The sequence below is a fragment of the Triturus cristatus genome, chromosome 8, assembly GCF_964204655.1.
Source record: "Triturus cristatus chromosome 8, aTriCri1.1, whole genome shotgun sequence".
NCBI lineage: Eukaryota > Metazoa > Chordata > Amphibia > Caudata > Salamandridae > Triturus > Triturus cristatus.
Genome location: NC_140591.1, coordinates 207,265,846 through 207,287,582, shown reverse-complemented (window position 1 = coordinate 207,287,582; position 21,737 = coordinate 207,265,846). Strand labels below are relative to the sequence as shown.

Genomic DNA, 21,737 nt, shown 5'->3' with positions numbered 1-21,737 from the left:
TCATATGGGGTAGTAAGCGCAATATAAATGCAAACCCTTCCCTCTCCATATCCCGCCACTATCCTTTTTCAACCCATATAAAAAACTCACATGTCTACCGCTCAAATTAATTTCATATCTCCCTATACTAATTCACCACTAAACTTCTTTGGCAGTGCTTAATTTCAGCTGGTGGTTTCCGGTGTTCAGCACCGGTGCTTGTGACAGTCTGCCACAAGATAGCGCTGTCTCTCAAATTTAGAGATGAGCACAGCAGCAGTTAACTATTAATTCAATATACATTAAAAATTACTATTTCCTGCATTAAAAATTAATTTTACCTGCTTCCCATGCTTACAGCGTTGGGGGCCTGGAATAGTTGGTTAGTAGTTGTGTTGTTACTATCATTGGTAGCAGTGGCAATGTGTGGTGAAAGCTGCATTGGCTTACTGACCAGAGCCCTGGTTCTTATTATTTACTTTTTTTTTTTTTACAAATTAAGCACTGCTCTTTGGGTTCCGGAGCAGCCTGCTACTCGCCAAAAATGTGCTTCGACACCTCGTCAAGGGTAGTAAGCTCTAATATAAATGCAATCGTATGGAGCAGTAAGCCCTAATATAAATGCAATTTCAATTACAATTGTATGCGATGCCAAGGCTCGACCCAAAAATATTATGCTCTACATCATGTAACAGTGTATTTATACCATGTATAACATGTATTGCAGCAAGTATTTAAATAAACTTGAAACTTGAAACATGTTCATACTTAATAAAGAGGTTTTTTTAAAAGTTATTTTCAAGTAACACTCGTTGGCCTTTCCAAGGTTTTTAAACGTGAACACAAGGCCGATGTTTTTATTTGGGTAAGGTTGTGATCAGCACGTAGGATGTATAGATAATATACCGGTACAGTGATACCAGTCGAAGATAACAAGTGACGAAGTGCTAGGCGGCACGCCACGCATATTCCTTTGAAAGCTACTTCCCGACGTGGGCGGTGACAACGGAGCTGAGTCACGAAGTCACACTGCCTATGGAGACATCATGGTCGGATCTGTGACGTGTAATGGAGGGCGGAGGAAGGGAGAGAACTTCCGGGTGTCCTCGAGTTTGGGAGCAGTGTAACTGTTTGGAGTGTGTACTGCTCTTGAGAGGGGAAGAAGGGTTGTTCCGATGATGCTACCATGGGGAAGATCCTGCGCGCCGCCTGCTTCCTCGTCCTGCTCCCTGTTCTCTTCGCAGGTATTTTAAAGGGGCGATGGCGAGCCCGATGCAACTCACGTCAGAAGGTTGTATCGCAGCGTAGAAAACTCCCGACTTCTGTTTTACTTCCTCTTTAGAAAGGGGTGCGTAGTTTATAAAATCAGCTTAATAACCCAGCGCTGTCTGTATAGAGAGCCAAGTGAGACAGACAGACAAGGTAAAGGTTTCTTAATCTTTCCCTGGAAGAACATATCGATGCGTTGGGCGTCTGCTTGAGGGTTCTGCCTGAGACAGTACATGGGGGTATAGGGGTTGAATACCGTGACTCCGCCTTTCACCTTCTGAGATCCACTGACAAGGGAGGCTAGGTCTGGGAATCCCCCCTCGCTTCTGATGTGATATTTTGGGTATTTTTGGTTTGTAAGAGGGATGGTGGTTAGGTAATGTTTTGTGTGTCAGTGTGAATGGGTGAATGGTAGTGTCCTGTGATGTTTTTACATTTGGTTATTGTCGCATGTGTTGTCATGTGAGGTTTTGCAGTGATGGTTGGTTTGTAGGTTGTGTATTGTTTTAATTGGGTTGTGCTAGGTGGAAGTGTGTTTCTTTTCATGTTAATGCATAATGTGACGTCCTTTTGTATTTAGTGGAGTGGTGTTTTGTCATGTGGTGTGATACAATCAATCATACCATTTTAAATTATTCTCCATGATTGGAGTTCTTACATTGTGATGTAATGCTATTTTAAAATTTTATGTGAATTTATTCATACATTTTAGTCAGTGCTTATTTGTAATCCTGGCTTGTCATCGTCAGGACTTACTGTGATTTTCTTTTGTATCTTTTGTTTCCTTATTTAAAGAAAGGAGATGTGGTATTCTTGTCTTCTCCTTCTCCCTGCTGCTCAGCCTGTGTGTGTGTGTGATGTCATTTGGAATGTTCATGGATGCATGGTTTGAAGTGGGGTCAGTTGAGTGAGATGGGCTGAGCAGCTGGATGCTGCTCCCGGTGGGGCATTCTTACCATCTAACTTACAACAAATAAATCTACTTAACTACACCTATGACTCCTGGATTATATCACCTGCTAGAGTACCTTCTTAAATGTAACAGCCTGCTTATGTTCTTCTCTTGCCCAGTGTATGAGTTTTTGTTTTACTCCCTGCTGGTCTTCCTAGGTTTAATTATGAGTCGCGATCTCTCCTGACAAGGATTCCAATGGATATGATCTTTATTTTACATACAGCTACAATCCCTCTTCGATCGTATTTTTAACAAGCACAACTAGGGTCTGACTGGTCAATGTTGCATCTTAGCTCAGTGTTTTTATTGGGCTAGGGCAATCTGTAAGCTGTTTTGTGGGCCTGTTTTACGTTCTGGTTGGCCGTTTTCTTACTGTTGACTTCTCTGATGTTACCCCAAACATTGCCAGCCGAAATCAAAATACCTATTGCAATAGCCTGTCTTTACAAGTTCAAAACGACCCCGATATGCAAATGTTTGTCTCTTTCATAGCTATCTGATTCGCAAAGGATGGGCAACTTTTATCTAAGTGGCTGCTTGTTGTAAAAATAATGCTTACCGGCAAATTAGAATTCTTTTTTAGGGATTTATTTGCGGTAAATACTCAGGGCCCACAGGACCAGTAGGACAGTGCGTGCAACCGCCACGGCGAACAGAGCCTGTGTCACGGTGCCACGCTGACGTCATTAATGTAACGCTCTGAACATTCGGAGTGGGACCGGTAGCGATCACCAACACAAACAAAGGACTTCGCTAGAAGACCAACATCTCCCACAAGTTCATTTCATCCTCAACATCTCCCTTTACCAACATATACAAACATTAGTACATTTCGTAGTCCTCGTACTTCTTGGGCGGTTTGATCACCCTTCTTGGCCTTTCTTGGCTCATAGATCCTAGGCCGTCCACTCTTTCTGTGGATTCACTACTCACAGTCTTGCTCATGCCTCCTTGGGTTGTGACCATTTCTTGTTCTGTTCCTCTTCTGAATTGCACATTTTCGTGAGCAGAGTCCTTGTCGGGGTTGTTTCCTCCAATCTTGCCACTGCTTCTAGATTCCTCGAAGCTTCTATTCCACCCTTCCTCCGATCCGCTCACGCTGTGCCTAGCCGAGGCGCACTCTTCCCAACTCAAAACGCTGTCCTCAGCATCTTGCTGGCCTCTTCCTTTCATGATGATTTTCTCTTGTCCCTTTTTTAGTTTCACTACGTCGTCTTTGCTTCGCCATCCTGCCTGCTCTAAACAAACGGCTCCCTTGGATGCTTGCTGCACCAGAATTGGGTCACTGAACACTGACTCTCCTTTTATGACCTTGTAGGGCTTCCTTACTATCACCCAATCGCCTTTTACAATGTCTTTTTCCTTTGCTTTATTCGTTATATCAGTATATGCCTTAGATTTTTCTTGCTTAGAGACAATTTTCTGTCTGACGTTTGTCGCTGTGTCATTTATTTCCTTCACTTTCTCAGTCCCTTCAAACCACTTGTTGTACTTCGGCGTGATCTCGCACGTACACTCTCTTCCTCTCATCAGAAAGAATGGTGTGTATTGGGTGGTGTCATTTGGAGTAGTGTTGTACGTATCTATTTTTGCACGAATGTAATCCTGCACGTTCAGGTTCGATGCAATTGCCAGTTGGATGCCTTCCTTAATGAATCTATTCATCCTCTCCACTTGTCCATTACTTTTCGGACTGTAGAGTGGTGTTTTCTCTTGCACGATTCCTAAATTGTTTAAGAAGTCTACCATTTGTTGCGATACCAACTGGGTGCCATTATCTGACACAATGACCCTTGGCTGACCTTCCATGGAGAAGATCTTCTTCAGGAACTTTATGACACACTCCGTGGTAATGCAACGTGTAAATTTGTAGTGCACCCATTTCAAGTAATAGTCTGTGATTACCATTACATAACGGCAGTTATCTTGTAGTAAGTTGAAAGGGCCTGCGAAGTCTATGGCTACTTTCGCCCATGGACCTCTGGGGATGTCAACCATTTGTACTTCTCCTCTGCGCGCCTTCCAATGTTTGTCTGCTTTGAGACATTGTTCGCATGTTTCCACGTACATATTCACGTCGCTTGACATACCTGGCCACCAGTAATACTGTTTTAGTATGTTTCTTGTCGCGGTGCTACCCGGGTGCGCCTTGTGTGCTAATTTGATCAACCTTTGTCGTAACCCTGCGGGTGGCACAAATAGGTCGCATCTCTTCAAGAACCCATTTTCAATCGAAAGTTCGTCACTTACTTGCTGGTAGCTTCTTAGTTCTTTCCCTAGGTTTCTTACAGGAGGCCATGTTGACATTACATGCTCCATCACCTTTCTCGTCAGGTTGTCTTCGTTTACACTCCTCAGCCATTCATCTCCTGTAATTGATCCGTCGCACATTGCTGTCGCATCAATCAGCGCTACCACACACTCCTTATCCTCAAGCGAACTTTCGTCTGTTTTTTTTTATTGGCAATCTTGACATGCAGTCAGCCCTGCAATTCTTTCCACCTTTTATGTGTCTGATGCTAAAGTTATACTCCTGCATCCTGGACAACAACCGAATCAGTCTTGCACTAGCATTACCATTTCCTCTTCCTCTTCCGGTACCGTCCAACATGTAAGTTAGTGGTTTGTGATCCGTCACGATCTCAAATGGTTTGCCCCATAAATAAGTCTTCAATTTCTGTACAGCCCACACACATGCGAGCGTCTCACGTTCTATTGTGCTGTAATTCTTTTCTGCCTCATTCAAAGTTCTCGATATAAATGCGACCGTATTCTCAGTGTTGCCTTCCATCTGACAGAATATAGCCCCTATCCCCACGGCACTTGCATCTACCGTGATGATGTTCCTCAATTTTGGATTGTATGGTTTCAAGGCCGGCGCGTTGACTATGTCGTGCATTATTTTTTCAAACGCACTTCTTTGTTCATTAGTCCATAGATATCTTACATTTTTTCTCAATAACTGCCTTAACGGTTCCGCCATACTTGCATATCCTTCTATGAACTTCGCATAGTATTCGCTGAGGCCCCAAAAAGATTTCTAGGCATCCTTATTTCCTGGCTCAGGTGCTTCCCTGATCGCCTCTACCAAGTCATCCTTTGGTGTAACTCCGTTGGAGGTCAGTGTGTGTCCCAGATATTCAATCTTCTCCTCCATGAATCTACACTTTTCTTTAGAAACTGTCATACCTTTGTCTCTCAATATTCTCATTACAGTGCTTATTAATTGTAGATGTTCTTTCTTTTCCTTTGTATGTATCAGTATGTCGTCCTGGAATGCTTCTACCCCATTTAAGTTTCCAAATAGTAAATCCATGAGCTTTTGGAACACTCCAGACGATGAAGCCAGACCAAATGGTAGACGTACATACCTATAGGCTCCAAAAGGAGTGATGAACGTTGTCAGTTTTTTGGACTCCTCCGTTAGGCAAACCTGGTGGTATGCCGATTTCAAGTCTATTAGTGAGAAATATTTTGACCCCGCTGTTGACGCGAGTATCTCCTGTATTTTTGGTAGGGGATGGCAGTTCACTAGTATACTTTTGTTTAATGACCTAAGATCTACACAGAGACGTAAGTTTCCAGTATTTTTTTTCTTTGAAACTACAATTGCTGAAACCCATTCTGAGGCGTCTGCCTCCTCAATTACACCTTCTTTTACAAGTTTTGTTAGCATTTCCTTCAATTCATTTCTCACTGAGAGAGGTACAGTTCGCACTTTATGTTTTACAGGTATTGCCCCTTCTTTCATTTTTATCTCATGTACAAATCCTTTCACACATCCAATTCCGCCTTCCAAAATATCGCTAAACTCTTTCATTATATAGTGTAAACTATTTTCATCATCACATACATGCACTTCATTTATCATATGCATCATGTCTTCCCTCAACATTATGGGCTCTTCTGCACCTGGTACTAGTATTATGCCCAGTTTGGCTAGGTCTCTCCATCCTATCAAGTTTCTACTACGCTTCGCCACATATATCTTGGTTCTGATACTTCTGCCTTTGAAAGTGAGCTCATCCTCAAAGTAACCCACCATCTCAATGTCCTGATCCCCAAACGCCTTTGGGTTAACATCAGTTACTTCTAGTTTTATCTTTTCCCACTTTTCATCGAACACTTCATCTGAAATTAGCGTTATGGGCGACCCTGAATCCGCTGTGAATGCCAGTTCTACCTCTCCGATAAGTGCGTTTCCTATTGGGCCCTTAATTCTACCATCAAGACTATCTATCGACAGTACAATGTTCGCACACATTTCCTGTTCTGCCTCACTCAATGCGCTTATCCTCATTCCTTCTCCTGGCTTTTTTGTTTTACACAGTGCTGAGTAGTGACCCATTTTTTTTACATTTTACGCACTTCTTACCTAGTGCTGGACATGTCCTACAGTCTGCTAAATGGTCTTGTGACCCACATCTGAAACAATTCCAATTTTTTACTCCCATTTTTCTACTGCCCCAATTCTTCTCGACACCCCTTGGCTCTACCTTGCTTTTGTCCTGCAGGTGAAACACATTTGCGTTACTACTGGTAGTTGCTAACTCCTTAGTTGATACCAGCGACCTTTCTATACCCTTGGCAATATCTGTCACTTCCTCTAACGTCGGATTCCTGCATGCTAACAACCTCTCGTACTTTTTTTGAGTAACAATAAAATACCACTTGATCTCTAATAGACATCAACCATGTCTTCGTATTCACAATCTTTCGCCAGCACTCTCAAGCATGCTATGTACTCCTCAACTGTCTCCCCCTCTTCTTGCTTCCTCAGCGCGAATTTGTGCCTCCCCACCATTATATTGCACTCCTCTGAAAATTGTTTTTCAAGTTTCTTTATCGCTTCCTGGTATTCATTTAATGGTATGAACACCCCTGGTGGACTCTCATACTCCGGCAAGCTATCAAAAATTTCTTGTCCCGCTTTGCCTAAAAGTCCAAATAAAAGCGCTTTTTTCCTTTCAGCGTCATATTTTTTTCCATCTATTGAGACTATGTAATTTTCAAACGCTCTTAGCCAGCTCTTCCACTTCATTATAGGTTTTCCGGGTTCTTCCAGAAATAATGGGGGTACACATATGTTATTACTTTGCGCCATATTTACTTCCTCTGGTAGTGTTTAAGTTTTGCTTATATAACTTCCTTTAGATGTCAGTCACCACTCTTTTACACATCAATCGCACTTATCCTTTGCTGCTGGTTGCTGAACAATCAGTTCACTTCTTATTTGCTTCTCTTCATTTACTCTAGCTGTTCTCCTCATAGATATGTCTGTCACTCTCTTTATTTATTTCTCCATGTGCCTTATTGGCTGTGGCCTGTGCCGATTATCCTTCCCTCTTGGGGCACCATGAAGAGAGCACTGACAGTCACACGTTTCTCAGCGTGTAAACACTCTTCTTTTTAGTTTATTATTTATCGAGCTGCCACCCTTGCTTTGCTCGGCACACACGCGTTATTTCCTCACAGACTTCGGTTGCTTAAAATGGCGGCTGGTCGCTGTGTGGGTGTGACGTGCCCGGCGCTGCTCCAGTGAGAATGTAGAGCTGGCCCTACGTCACACCGACCTTCGGCGCGCTTTTCTTGTCACTTTCCTCATAGGCATCCACTGTTTGTCATTCCCTCACAGTGCACACTTATGATTTTGCCGTCGATGTGCCCACCGCTTTCAGTTCTTTTTTTTTTTTCCGACGATGCTTTTGGTCTGTGAGACAGTTCTCCCTTCACGAGTTCTTCTCATCAGGATCACTCGCCCGTGAGCCCCGTTTACCGGATTCCGTCCATCGTCGCCATTGTTGTAGAAATAATGCTTACCGGCAAATTAGAATGCTTTTTTAGGGATTTATTTGCGGTAAATACTCAGGGCCCACAGGACCAGCAGGACAGTGCGTGCAACCGCCACGGCGAACAGAGCCTGTGTCACGGTGCCGCGCTGACGTCATTAATGTAACGCTCTGAACATTCGGAGTGGGACCGGTAGCGATCACCAACACAAACAAAGGACTTCGCTAGAAGACCAACATCTCCCCCAAGTTCATTTCAACCTCAACCCTGCTCATATTTTCTGTCCCCTACCGACCCTAAGCACCACAAAAGCAGAGCCCTCGTTCCCTAACTACCGAGCAGGGCATACGAGGGTAGACTGCGTCTACCCACTCTTTTCGCTGGGTGGAAGCAGCCTACCCTCCCTAGAAGTTGGCCCCACAGAAATATAGAAAAGTTGTCCAGGTATTCTCTTCAGACACCAGGACGCATTCGGCAGTGCCTGTACAGTGCCTGCTTTCCTTTGGAGCAGCAAAGGGCAGGCGGGAGGGACCTTGTTAGATTCCAGCTGGGCCCATAACAAAGGGAAATGTTAAGGGGCCACCCAGCCTTCTTTTGTTGGAGTATCCTGGATAGGAGCTATTGGGAGCCTCGCACCTAAATGCAATGGAGAGGAAACAAAAGCACACACCTTATCACTTCACAGGTTAAGAGAGGCAGGCTTTTGGTTTTATTCATTATACATTGACAATAAATCATATGTGTGTAAATCAATGTGTAAGGTCTGCTACATAAGACTGAAGGTCATAAGGTAGAATCCACATGTCCTTCATAGCTCACTCTGCTATATTAGAAAGATTGCAATTTATGAACTGCAAAACAAAACGATATCTGTGTTAAGAGGAGTTAACCGCTTTTCCATTTACATAAAATAAAACTCTGTCATCTGCGTGTTATATGCTGAGACATACCTTCTGTGCTACTTTGATTCAAAACTGGGACTATCAATCAGTGACATTTATAGAGCGCACTACATACCCGTAGGGTCTCAAGGCGCTGGGGGTGGGGGGGTGCCGCTACTGCTCAAACAGCCATGTCTTCAGCTTCTTCCTGAAGGAGAGGTGGTCTTGGGTCAGGCGCAGGTCGGTCGGGAGGGAGTTCCAGGTCTTGGCGGCCAGGTAGGAGAAGGACCTTCCTCCTGTGGTCGCTCTTCGGATGCGGGGGACGGCGGCGAGGGCGAGGTTGGCTGATCGGAGGTGGCGTTTGGGAGCGTAGAAGTTGACTCGGCTGTTGAGGTAGCTCGGGCCTTGGTCGTGTAGCGCTTTGTGTGCGTGGGTGAGGAGGCGGAAGGTGATTCTTTTGTTGACGGGGAGCCAGTGAAGGTCTCTCAGATGTCCGGAGATGTGGCTGGTTCGTGGGATGTCGAGGATGAGTCTGGCTGAGGCGTTCTGGATCCGCTGGAGTCTCTTCTGGAGCTTGGCGGTGGTACCGGCGTAGAGGGCGTTGCCGTAGTCCAGTCGGCTGGTGACGAGGGCCTGGGTGACGGTCCTCCTGGTCTCGGTGGGGATCCACCAGAAGATCTTCCGTAGCATGCGTAGGATGTTGAAGCACGCCGAGGAGACGGCGTTGACTTGCCTGGTCATGGAGAGGGAGGAGTCCAGGATGAAGCCCAGGTTGCGTGCATGGTCTGTCGGTTTGAGTGCGGTGCCCAGGGCACTAGAAAAACACAGATCTCTCCAGCAAATACGTTAACCTCCAGAGTTCTCTACCATTATTATTATTATTCCCCGAGATTTTGTTGGCACACAAATATCTCTTCAGCAAATGCATTAACCCAATAAGTTATTTAAAATACAGACTTTGCAGCCAGTTAAGCTGAACCGATTTACTGCTACATTTCTCCTTGATGTCCATTTCCTTGTGGCAGGGTTTTAAAAAATAAATGTACAAGTGGAGGCCCAGATTTTGTGTTTGGGTTGTCACTTTTTTTGGCCCAACCCGACGCAAAAACTAATTTGACAAATACTGTAATGTTCTCAAATGTACTCATGATAGACCTGCTAAACATATGCGTGAGGTCTTAAGATCTGATGTCACTTCTTGTGAGGTCACAAGTTGTGATGCCACTTCCTTGATTTCATGTGCTATGTCATGCTTTGCTATCGCGCGCGCCATGATGTCACCTGCATACTGTCTAACTTGTTTAGTCCCCCGCGTCTTTTTTTTTTTAGAACTTGTGCCCTGCTACCGAACTAATGTGATTTTCTTTTGCATAACACAAAATCACCACACTTTCACCAGCGTGTATGTTGTCCCTATTGCCCTTTAGTTGTTTCTTCAAACAAACGCATTTTAGGGTACTCCCCCCTCTTTTTTTTCTTCTGAAAATCGACAATCTTTTCTAGGAATATTGACCCAAGCAGGCCGTCCCACTTCTGCCTTAAGAAATAATGGTGTCATTTTTGTTGCTGTAATTCTTAGTGTTTGTCTAAGTAAAACGGACGTACCATTACTAATTGCATCCACTTCCTCGGCCCCTCCCCCTTCCTGGTATATGACTCTGCTACTCAGTCACACTTAACACTTCGTGTGTTTCTCGTTAATTATTTTGTCAGCACTCATCAATAACGTTAACTAAGTAGTTGAAAGTATTTTGAACATCAAGGTGTAATGATTCAAATTGTGTGTGTGTTTATATATATATATATATATATATATATATATATATATATATCTCAAAACATTTGAAATATCAGATTTTTTTTTTTTTGTCGTGTTCTTTCTTTTTCAACTCTTTCTTTAGGTACTAAAATTAGTGTTTGTTTTGTTTAGTGTCTCGTGGGGCTGGAACCACGTGTGATTAGGTTACTTGCACCGATTAATGTGTAGTCAGGCCGCCCGTGTGCGTTGACTGATCATTTTGTGGTTCGCAGTATACATGTTGTAAATACAAACAAGCATTGAAAATGCAATAAGTCTCGCCTTTGATTAAGTTAACCCCTTCAGCGCGGCGCAGATTACCGCGCTGTGCTGAAGGTTCGTTGCGCGGGCGGGGCCGTGACGGAGCGGTTCCATCATACGCATACGCTAATGGCCTATTAATTAATAAAGGATACGGGTTGAAAGAGGCCTTATTGTTCATTAAATGATGCAAAGTGTATCCGTGACGAGAGAAGGCCCCTGATTTTACTCTATCAACGCTCATATGTGGGTACTATGCGTGTGTATAAGTCGGGCATGAAAAGCCCTTGTGTGATATTGTCTTGAATATTAGATAAACGCGGCAGATCGAAACTATATCGCTTTTGTGAGTGAGTGCCCTTCATACAGACAGAGCTTGTCCGGCACATTCGTCTGCATAAAACCGAGTGCTGCAGGTGGCCTGCCCCTCTATAATGTTGTCATCTGATGGGTGTGATAGGGGTGGCACTGCCATTCCCCTCTTCTCCCCTGACCTTCTCTGTGCCAAGTGTTTCACTGCCCCTGCCCGTGCAATCTATTACCCTTTACGGGCTCCCTGGCGTACTCCCCTGCCTGTGCTGTGTCTTCCATCCCGTATCTGTGCTCTTTCACCGCCACGCTGCCTGTCCTCTCTGCTGCACTGCCCTGACAGTGCCAAGTGTTTCACTATCCCTGCTTGTGCAATCTGTTACACTTCCCTGCCCGTGCACTCTGTCACTTCCTTGCCCTGCGTGTCACTACCCCTGCAGTCTATTTCACTTCCGCTTCCTGTGCCCAATTTTCATCCGCCCCTCCATGCGCCATGTGTCTCACTGTCCCTGCCAGTGTTGTATGTTTCACGTTCATTGCCCGTGCTCTTTATGCACTCCTGCCCAGGCAGTGCTGTGAGTCCCACTGCCTCTCCCTGTGCAATTTATTTCACGTCCTCTTCCTGTGTTCTACTGCCACTACTATGAATCTATTTCACTATTCTATTTCTGTGTCCCACTGCCCCTACCCGTGCAGTCTATTTCACTTCCTTGTCCTGTGTTCTGGGTTCCACTGCCCCCTCTTTACATGAGCTTTCTGACCCACTGCCTCTTGCCTGTGCCATGTGTTTCTCACCTTTGCCAGTGCTTTCTAGTCACCCTTTTTGCTCTCTGTTCACTGCCTGCGTCTGTTTTCTCTATCGATACATTTGACTATTCTGTTTCACTGCCCTAGATTGTTTTGTGTTTCACTGATCTTGCCTGTTAATCTGTCACAATTATCCCACTTGTGTCCTCTTTCACTGGCCCGTTTAGCCTCTTTATTTCACTGTCCATGACAGAGTAATCTTATTCTCCGCCCTGTGTGTGTTCTTTACTTCACTGCCTGTAAAGGTGCTCTCTCTTTCACTGCCAATACATGTGCTCTCCTTTTTGCTGCCCCTAACCGTGCTTTCTACTTCTCTTCTCCTGATTGTGCAATTTCACTTAAGTCTGTGTGCTGTCTTGCCTGTGCCCTTTTTCACTTCCACCGAATATGCTCTTTCTTCTGCTCCTGCCTGCGCTCTGTCTCATCCTCACTGTCCTCATATTGCCTGTTTCATTATCCCTACCTCTGTTCTCTGCTTCGCCACACCTGCCTGTGTTCTCTCTTTCACCCACTCTACCTAAGCACTCTCTTTCAGTTCTCCAACTTGTGAACCTCGGTTTCACTGCCAATACTTGTATTCTGTTTCACGATCCATGCCTGTGCTCTCTGATTTGCTCCTTCTGCTAGTGTTCGTTGTCCTGCTTATTGTGTGTTTTACTTCCACTGTTTGTACCTCTGTTTTATTGCCCCTACCCATGCTATGTGATTTGCCTGTCCTGCTTGTGTCCTCATGTTCTCTGCCACTGGGTGTGATCTCCGTTTCAATACCCTGCTTGACACACACATTATAATTATCAAAGCTCTGGAATATTTTTTAGGGTCAGATTTACACCTCTCTTTTGCGTCAGTGCACAACTGCAGATACACTTGCTGCGGTGCCGACCAACATGTGCTTCCAAAAATATTTAGCACCGAAAAGCAGATGCAAGTATATACCGTAAAATGGCAGCTGCACATTGACATAATTTACCTTTGCTCAATACGTAATTTTTGCAAAATTATTCACAATGGGCAATTAACCATGACTGGTAGACGGGATTCTGTGGAGTTAAGAAGTTAAAGGCCCTGCCTTAGTCTTGAAGTATCCTCCTCCGGCTCCATTCCTTCTTAACAGTTCCTCTTAACTTGGAGTGGCCAGTAAATCAAATGTGCCATGAAAAGATGTTAAACTGGTTGAATGCCTTCTTTTCTACCAGTAAGTAGTTGCGCACACCTCCGGCTGGCACACATAATAAATGAGCCCATAGCGTAGACGTGGGTAAAGCTCTTTAATCGTGCCATTTGTGCTTGTCAAGTATTATAATCGTGCCTAAATATGTATTAAAGAAGACAATGTGCAAAAACAACTGACCGGAGTAGGTCGTCAGTCAGCCTGCAATGTCCTGCGTTAATTTAATTAGTTATATTGCGCGATGTAGTGGCATCCAGCCCTAGCCCTAGCGGCGGGGGGGGGGGGATATACTAGGGGGGGCTAATGAATACAGCACGCCACCTGAGCATAACCTCATTTGATTAAGCAGGAGGCCCTGTGGACAGTGGACTCTTCGTGCCACTGGATTTCTTTGTTTCTTTATTCTTGGCGGAGGATGGTATAGCTGAATTGTCGAAGGTGAGGTGAAGAATAACTTAAGTTAGAAGAGGGTAAGGAGGAAGGGTAGGAAGCAGAGAGAGACAGAGGTAAAGAGGGGTGAGGTCAGATACCGAGAGAGAGATGACGGAGCAAGAGATGGGCAAGGAGAGAAAAGAAGATAAATAGAAAGACAGGGTGTTGAGGGAGGGATAGGTAGAAAAAGACAATCAAAGTTAAAGGCAGACAGGGGGTGGGGTGAGAGATTTAGAGAGAAAAATAGAAGCAAGCAAGAGCGAGAAAGAATTCCGGGGAGGGCCTTGGGAGGTGAGGGCCAGATTAATTGCCCACTTTTCCTTGAATCTGTGGGTGGCAAACCACCCCAATTACGTATACAACTTTGTGATCCTCATCCTCTCTTCGAATGCAAATGCCCTCCAGCCCTGTTGATGAAATTTATACCCTGGTGGCTTCAGCCATGCATGTGTGCGTTTGTAGTCTGTCAAGAGAAGACTGCAGTGTTGTTTAGTGCTGTGCAGCAAGCAGCGGTATTTATGTACAAACTTGTACGAAATGTTCATTATTCATTTATAACTTTTAAAAGTTTGCAAGCGCAAGTAATGCACATAAGGTGATGGCAGCACATGGCAGTGGTGGCCACAGCTTGTATTCACACTTGGGAATCTTGCACTGCTGTCACTGAGTCTTGTCGTGTAACTGTTCTTTGTGTTAGGGAAGCTTGCACTCTTGTTGTCAAAGCTATACCTGTGTTCTATGTTGCCGAAGCCAAAATGATTGACTCAGTCTCTATGAGGGAGAGGGTCCAGGGGTACGCAGGTACGGGGATGCAAAGAGGTGGAGCAAGTGTACAAATATGGGTAAGTTTCCCTCCCACACACACAGCGGTGTGTACAGGTGACTTTGTGCATGTTGCCTGTGTGTGCTGGTTTGTGTCTGGCTCGGGTACTTTGAAGCTGAAAGTTGAAAGAGGGCATAAGGTAAAGCTAGTTAAACCTATATCTAATTCCCACAAGCCCAGCGGTTCTGCTGCCTCAAATTTCCATAGAGCCCTTTTTTTACACTGTGGCATTTCACATTTTCTGTATATGTGTTCCAATGTTTTTCTTCCAATCCTGACCCAGCTTGCTCTTAATACAATGAAATTCCATGTACTGGAATGCCGGGAGCTCCTTTTAGGACAATTGAATGCGGATGACCAGTAATGACTGGTATAGATCTACAACATTCCAATGTTTCCACTATTCCTGTGTTTGCCTATTGTTCCTTCCTCCCCTTGTTTATTTTAGAATATCATATCATTGGGTGGAAATGCTGCTCTTAGAACTTTATTAACTTTCTGTGTATGGTTGATAACGGGTTGGGTGAGTGACAAAGAAGAAGATTTTGGGCTATTTATAGGGCACAGATTGCGTGAATAGACTTGGTTGGTGGCATTCTTGTAAAGAGATGTTGACTTATTGCACATATACGACAGCGATGCCCGGCTTCCGGGATGTGGGAAACGCTTGACATGCACTGACTGTAAGATACTAAGTAGCCGGCCCTCTGGGTTGTAGGCGAATGGATGTATACACACTCTGTTTTCTTATTTCTTATTTTCTCATTTCAAAAATAAATTAATTAAAAAAAATAAAAAAAACTTTCTGTGTATGCCAATACCACTTATTAAAGGGCTGCCCTCTCTTATAGGCCTGTGTTTCATTTGCCAGGTAGTGAAGTCCTTCTGCTCTCGTTGCAGTGCGCACCCTTTGCCCAGTAAGAATGACACCCGCCGCATAGCAGTCAAGGTTTCAGATTCCTATGAGTGCCATTTTCATAATTTCAGTCAATTTAGTGTAATTATGAGTGGCATTTCAACAACTATGAAAGTCACTTTTTGGCGAGGAAAAATCAAGCAATGAAGACGAGAGAAACGTGCAAGTATCAGACATTGCACATAGAGCACTGGAATTGTCCCTTTTCAATGCATTAATGATTTTAGCTAATGTATTCCAAAATTGTGCTTTAAATGCACTTTTCATTTAATCTTTTTCAAACATTTCACAGGGCAAGGGAACCTCCTATCAAAACCTTACTATGAGGAAGGCTCCCTTGCTGAAATTAATCTGACTTTTTGCAGTGCCGTTTCAGAATGTGGGTAGAGCTAATTGAGGAAGTGGGTGGAGCCAGTGGAGGAAGTGGGCGGGGCCAAAAAAGTAGGTGTGGACTCCAACAAAGATTTGAGCACCTGCACTTCATATTTTAAAAAATTAAGCACTGGTCCCATGTCTGTTGTTTCCTGCCCCTATCCGTTGATTAATCACTCTCCCCGCCCTCTTCCTAGGTCTGTTCGATCACTCCCCCGCCCTCCTGCCATGTCTGTTGTTCGATCACTCCCGTGTCCGTTGTTTAACCTCCACCCCCCCACACCAACCACCCATTTCCATTGTTTAAGCGCTCCCCTCCCTTGTACATTTTTAAATCACCCCGCCGTTCTCCAGTGTCTGTTCTTTAGTCACCGCCCGTGTGCATTTTTTAGTCACCCCCCCCACAGCCCTCCTCTTGTCTGTTGTTTAATCATTCCCTTCCCCACCCTCCTTCTGTGTCTGTTGTTTAATCATTCCCCTCACCTCTCCCTCCTGAGTCTGTTGTTTAATCATTCCCCCACCGCACTCCCCCTTTGTTTATTAATCCTTTCCCCACCGCTCTCCTCCTGTGTCTGTTCTTTAATCCTTCCCCCCCCACCCTCCTCCCCTGTCTGTTGTTAAATCAGTCCCCCCCCCACTCCTCTTCTCCCCTGTCCATTGTTTATTCACTCCTCCTGCCCTCCTTCACTATTCGTTGTTTCATCACTTCCCCGTCCTCCTCCCGCCTCTGTGTAGTCCTTCGTGTTAACCCCAGCCCTCCTCCTGCTGTCCATTTCTCATTAACTCTCTGTACTGCTTTTAGGCCGAGTACATGTGTTTAAGAGCTGTCTCCTTCATGCAATTCTCTCCCATCTGATTCCTCTTTCTCGCCTTCCCTCAGTTGCTTTTATTGCTTCCTCCCCAACCAGCTTCCAGTGCCATTCTTGTTTCCCCAACACTCCCTTTCCCATTTGCTCTGCATGCACCCTCTGTTGGCCATTTGTTTCCCCTGTGTTCCCTGCCCACCCATCATTGTCTATGTATGTAGCCATCCCTCCTGCCCACCACCCTCCGATGCCTGTGTTTCTCCAGCTCCCTTCGACTGTCGCCCTATATTGCCCACATGCTTCTCCAGTCTTGTTATCCATGTGCAGCCCCACCCGCCCACCCTCTGTTGTCTGTGTGCTTTTTCAGCCCCCGCCCACCCTCTGTTCTCTGTGATTCTCCAGCCCACTACCCCCACAACCTCTGTTGTTGGCTTGGTTATCTATCCCCTCCATCCTCGGGTGTCAGCTTGTTTCTCCACCACCTCCTGCCTATTGTCTTTTGTATATCTTTTCCCCTACCCACATCCTTCTCTCCAGCCCTCCCTCTGTTGTGCCTTGTACCCCAACTCACTCCCCTGTTTTATTTTTCCTATTTTTTATTAAATAAAGCGCATTAGCGCAGGCTAGGTCATAAAACTTTTTCAATGCTTTTTTTTTTTTTGCCACAGGGTGGTCAAAATCATTGCCAAAGCCAATAGCTCTCGCAGATGAGACCTATTAGCCAATATTTCATTTATATAAAAGAATTAATAATTTAAGGCCTCACCTACCAGCCAGCGCAAGTTGTTTGGTTGTGAAAGACACATTCTTGGCTTACCAAAAACGTATAGTGGGCTTAAATCTTACCGATTGCTTACCATTGATGGACTTTATTAGTGTAATTTGTTCATTTCTTACTCAGTTGCTTATCTTCTACATCAAGTTTTTGTCCCTCTCCTGGAACATAGCCTCTTTACCAGCCATTTCACTACATGACTTGTATCCTGCTGCTGCTCACTTTTAGTGAAGTACCGTTTTTTTTTTGTTTAAGCACTCCGGGAGAGTGCATGTGTTTTCCAGCTTCTCATCCTCTGAAGTACCTGCATCCACACTCTGGGCCCGACTATGTCATCGGGCGATCGCCACAAACCGTGCGTGGTCCGCCCGACATCGGAGGCTGCAGTCCAACCTCTGCATAATGATGCGGCCGGTCAGAGCAGCAGCGGTCGGAGAGGCCGACTGATGTCTCCGACAGACTCTTGGAGAGCGTCGGTCAGAGCGTAATCCCTACAATGGGGGCGATGCCTGTGGAGGCACTGCTATAGGGATTACGATGTCCCCTTTCCCTCTGCCTTTACATGGCGGTTCGACCAATGGGACTCTGTGGGCCTTCACTATGGAGCCAGAGGGGCACATGTGGTGCCCCCCCCCGCCCCCTCAACATCCATGGTGCCTGGAGCATAGTGCATGGATGTTTGAAAAATGCCTTTTTCGTTTGTGGCTTGTGCTGTGGCCCTTTTCCGACTCGCAGCACGCAATCGTAAAAGGCATGTTTACGACTTCCTTCACGACGTTCGCATCATAATAAGGTGGATGGAGTCACTGAGTACATGTCGGGCTGTTGCTATTCTGATACAATGGAGGTCGGATGCTCACCTGACCGCCATCATAATGAGGCCCCGTGTGCTGCTCCCCCGTGTGTTGCTCCCCCGTGTGTTCTTCTGCCTCCTATGTTCCTCACTTCCTAGTGTGCCGCTCTTTCTTTCTCTTGTGTTTCTCCCCGCTAATGCTCGATTCGGGTGGATTTCTCCATCATGTGCTTCTTCCCCAGCCTCTGTTCCTCTTCTTCGTATGTTCCTTCCCCCCCCAACCTGCACCTCCCTTTCTCCCCAACCCCCTCATACCCCGCCTCCACTCCCCCTTGTTCATGCCTTTGCAATAAAAATATGATTTAAAAAAAAAATATATATAGCGATCCTTGTGGCTTCTGTCGATTTGGGTCTGTAAATAAAAAAAAAAAAAACAAGGCAAATAGTGCCCACATCCTTCCACTAGAGAGCACATGCATGGGGACTCGTGTGCATACATCGTCACATATGCATGTGAAGCGGAATTTGGCAACTGTCTGCATCATTGCACCTTTTTACTTTTTTGTGTGCAGATTATGTACATCAAAGGCAAACCGCATTTTGCCCTTTTCCCTGATCTGCGCAGCATCAGAAAAAAACATTGGCAAAATCAATAAGTCAGCATGGTGAGACCTATTGGCTTTTTCGAAAGATTTTTTTTTTTTCTTCTTCTAATTGGAGCCTTCATCAGGACAACAAACTACAAATGTTCAAGGAAGTACTTTTTTCCGTGCAATTGTGGGATATGCTCATTGTAACTGTATTACACAATTGATTTATGAGCTGCTCTTTGACAACCCCTTACAAACCCCCTGGCCATAATGACGTCATCTTCTCTGTTCCTATATGCCAGATTTGACATATAAATAATGGTGCTTCTTATGAAGTGCTACCAGAGTTAACAAATTAAAAAAAGATATCAAATAAACGTATTCAAGTCTGACTTGTATGTTGTGGAGCGTTAGTTAAAGACCGTTCTCTTCGTGCTGCACCCTGCACTGGCATTCTGGAGAGGCCAGCGATTCTTCTTCTGTGGGTTGTGTTTGGTATGGGGTGTTTCTGGTTTTGTGCATGGAGACCGTTGTCCGTTAGATACTTAAACGCCGCTTCCATGGCGTGACACAATGCAAGACAAAGGAGGCCCCAGGCCGAGTCCTCTCTGCAGCGTGCTGTGTCTGTGTCAAGGTCGGTGATTCTCTTGTTTTGATTTCAGAGTCCCTTCCAAAGCTGCCGGCACCAACGAATGTCAGAGTGAAGTCCTACAATTTGAGGCAGTTACTTACCTGGGATCCCGCTCTTCCATTGGATAACTCTGCAGACACGTACACCGTAGAGTACAACTTGCCAGTCAAGTACGTTGTCGAGTACAACACAATGTAAGTTGATATTTTGATCTATGCCGTTGCTGTGGTACATAGAAACCGAGTAAAACGCTGTACATTCTGAAGAGCTGAAGTGATCATTTATTTCAATAACCGTCGTATTGCATTTTCCATTTACACAAGGGTTCATTTAATGATAGGGCTGTGTTATTTCTATGTAGTTCCCAGAAATATGTGAGACTCGTAATAGTTCAGTTGTTTCTTTGTGTGTGTTTTTTAAATAAACTATAGTTTTAGGATTTTTGATTGATCTATAGTTGAAACAAAACAATATGACCTGTTATCATCAAGTACACATTAAGAATTGTAGCGTGGTTGTATACATGGAATATTCAAAGACCAGGAACTTCACGTTTTACCCAAAGGCCCTAAATCGTGTTTTTGTTGGTCCCAGGATGCTTTAAATATTGGTTCTCAAAGATTCAGCACTGAGTAGCAAGAGTGGTTCTATTTAGAGTCTTTTCTACAGTTTGCACTGTGGCTGCGTTGATCGTGTGCTGTAGTTTGATTGGTATCCTGCCTGGAAAACAATCGGAATATCTACCATGAGAAATATGTGCTCGGGGATTAGCGTCTGCCATGTCTACAATATCACCAGGTGCGCAACACCCATTGGGCTCACCGGGCTTCACCCCCCCGTCATTTGTGTCAGCCCGGCTGAGACAGCCTCGCGGGCTGGCGTCCGTCTAATTGCAGCCAGACCCGAGTACTTCACAGGTCTTTAAACGACCATTTACTCGTTAATGAGGCTTTTGTTGTGTTTTCACCCCTTCTTACAGCCACCCTGCCTATGGCTGGAAGACTTAGACCCCCCCCCCCCCGAAATCTTTTTCAGCCCCCCCCCCCCCCCCGAAATTTGTCTCTAGTTGCCCGCCTGAATATCACAGTCTGTTTTTTTATAAATGGAATGTTGATACCAATTGCAGATTCTGCAGATCATGTATGCTTATTGTTAAAAATTAAAAACATTGTAAAAAATGTTTCTGATTTTCATTTTTTCCCCTTCTTATTTATGTGTGCTCACTGCTTCGTTAGTATCTAAAGAATGCTGGCAAATTCAATCCACCTACAATTTGTTGCACCTGTGTTTACATGACATATAGTAATCTAGCTGAGTTGGGTTTCCTGTTAAAATAGAGGTATCCGTTAATTTACTGCATTGAAATAGCTTGCTGGTAAATCGATTATTAGTGATTGCCTACTAATGTAACTTGATTTGGTTTTTCTCAGAATTCTAAATATACATATATTTGGTCTACTCCATCAACCAGACCGCTACATATTTTATACATATACAATTGTCCCATTGTTGACTTTTTTAGGATGTAATAATGTTCACGTTTAGCCATAAACTGTTCTTACATTGCATGGTGGTGTGGACTAGTGCATGGCATAACATTGAGGGGACTGCCTTGCAAGAGCTTCTTACCTCCACAGCTGGCGCTATGAGACCTTCGGGTGATATATGCGCCTTACAAATACCAATACATAGACATAGACCAGGTGCTGGCGGGAGGAGAAGAGGCCGCCATGGCATACACTAAATGGCTGGAGACAGCCTGTGATAAATTAGCCCCCCAAAAATCTTTCTTTTCTAAACGATCGCAACCATCTGCCCCATGGTACACAGAAGACTTGAGAAGTCACAAACTCATTTGCAAACGTTTAGAGCGAACCTGGCGGAAGGGCTATAAAGAAACGGCTCATATTGATTTAGCAAAAAATTTGGTAAAAGAATTATTCAGAACTGTTTCTAGCCAGACCACTCCACGCCCAGCCATAGTGGAATCAAGCCAAGATCTGTGTGAGGAGATAGCCAAATTCTTCCGGATGTAAGTGGCAACTATCTTCTCAAGATTTTGCGGTCCAAATACTACCACGCTAAATTCTGCAGGTGAAATACCCAAGCCCTTAAAAATCTCTACTAACACTTAGACACATTTGTGCTGATATCTCCGGACAATTTCGAGAAGCTGCTTATGACAGCTAAATCAGGCTCACCCTATGATCCATGCCCGGTAGCATTGGCCAAACTGGCCCCGGGTCCATTGCTCGATCATTGTCATTGATTTTTAAGGGCATGTGTGAATCAGGGCATTTCCCTACCTTTTGGAAACTGGCCTCTATATTGCCCCTTCTAAAGAAACCGAGTTTGGATCCTAAAGACCCTAATAACTTC

At 44.7% G+C, this 21,737-nt stretch overlaps 1 protein-coding gene across 2 annotated transcripts in view; it reads left to right on the top strand.

The window, feature by feature from the left end:
* The first annotated feature begins 1,048 nt into the window (after positions 1–1,048).
* Positions 1,049–21,737, top strand: part of IFNGR2 (interferon gamma receptor 2) — an 83,589-nt gene continuing 62,900 nt past the window's right edge. For both annotated transcript variants that reach the window (XR_014967658.1, XM_085621377.1), the window contains exons 1-2: positions 1,049–1,223; positions 19,390–19,552. Coding sequence is in view for 1 of the 2 variants with exons in the window: in XM_085621377.1 (XP_085477503.1) it covers positions 1,166–1,223; positions 19,390–19,552 (221 nt within the window). In the remaining variant the exon portion in view is untranslated. The remainder of the gene's footprint in view (positions 1,224–19,389; positions 19,553–21,737) is intronic.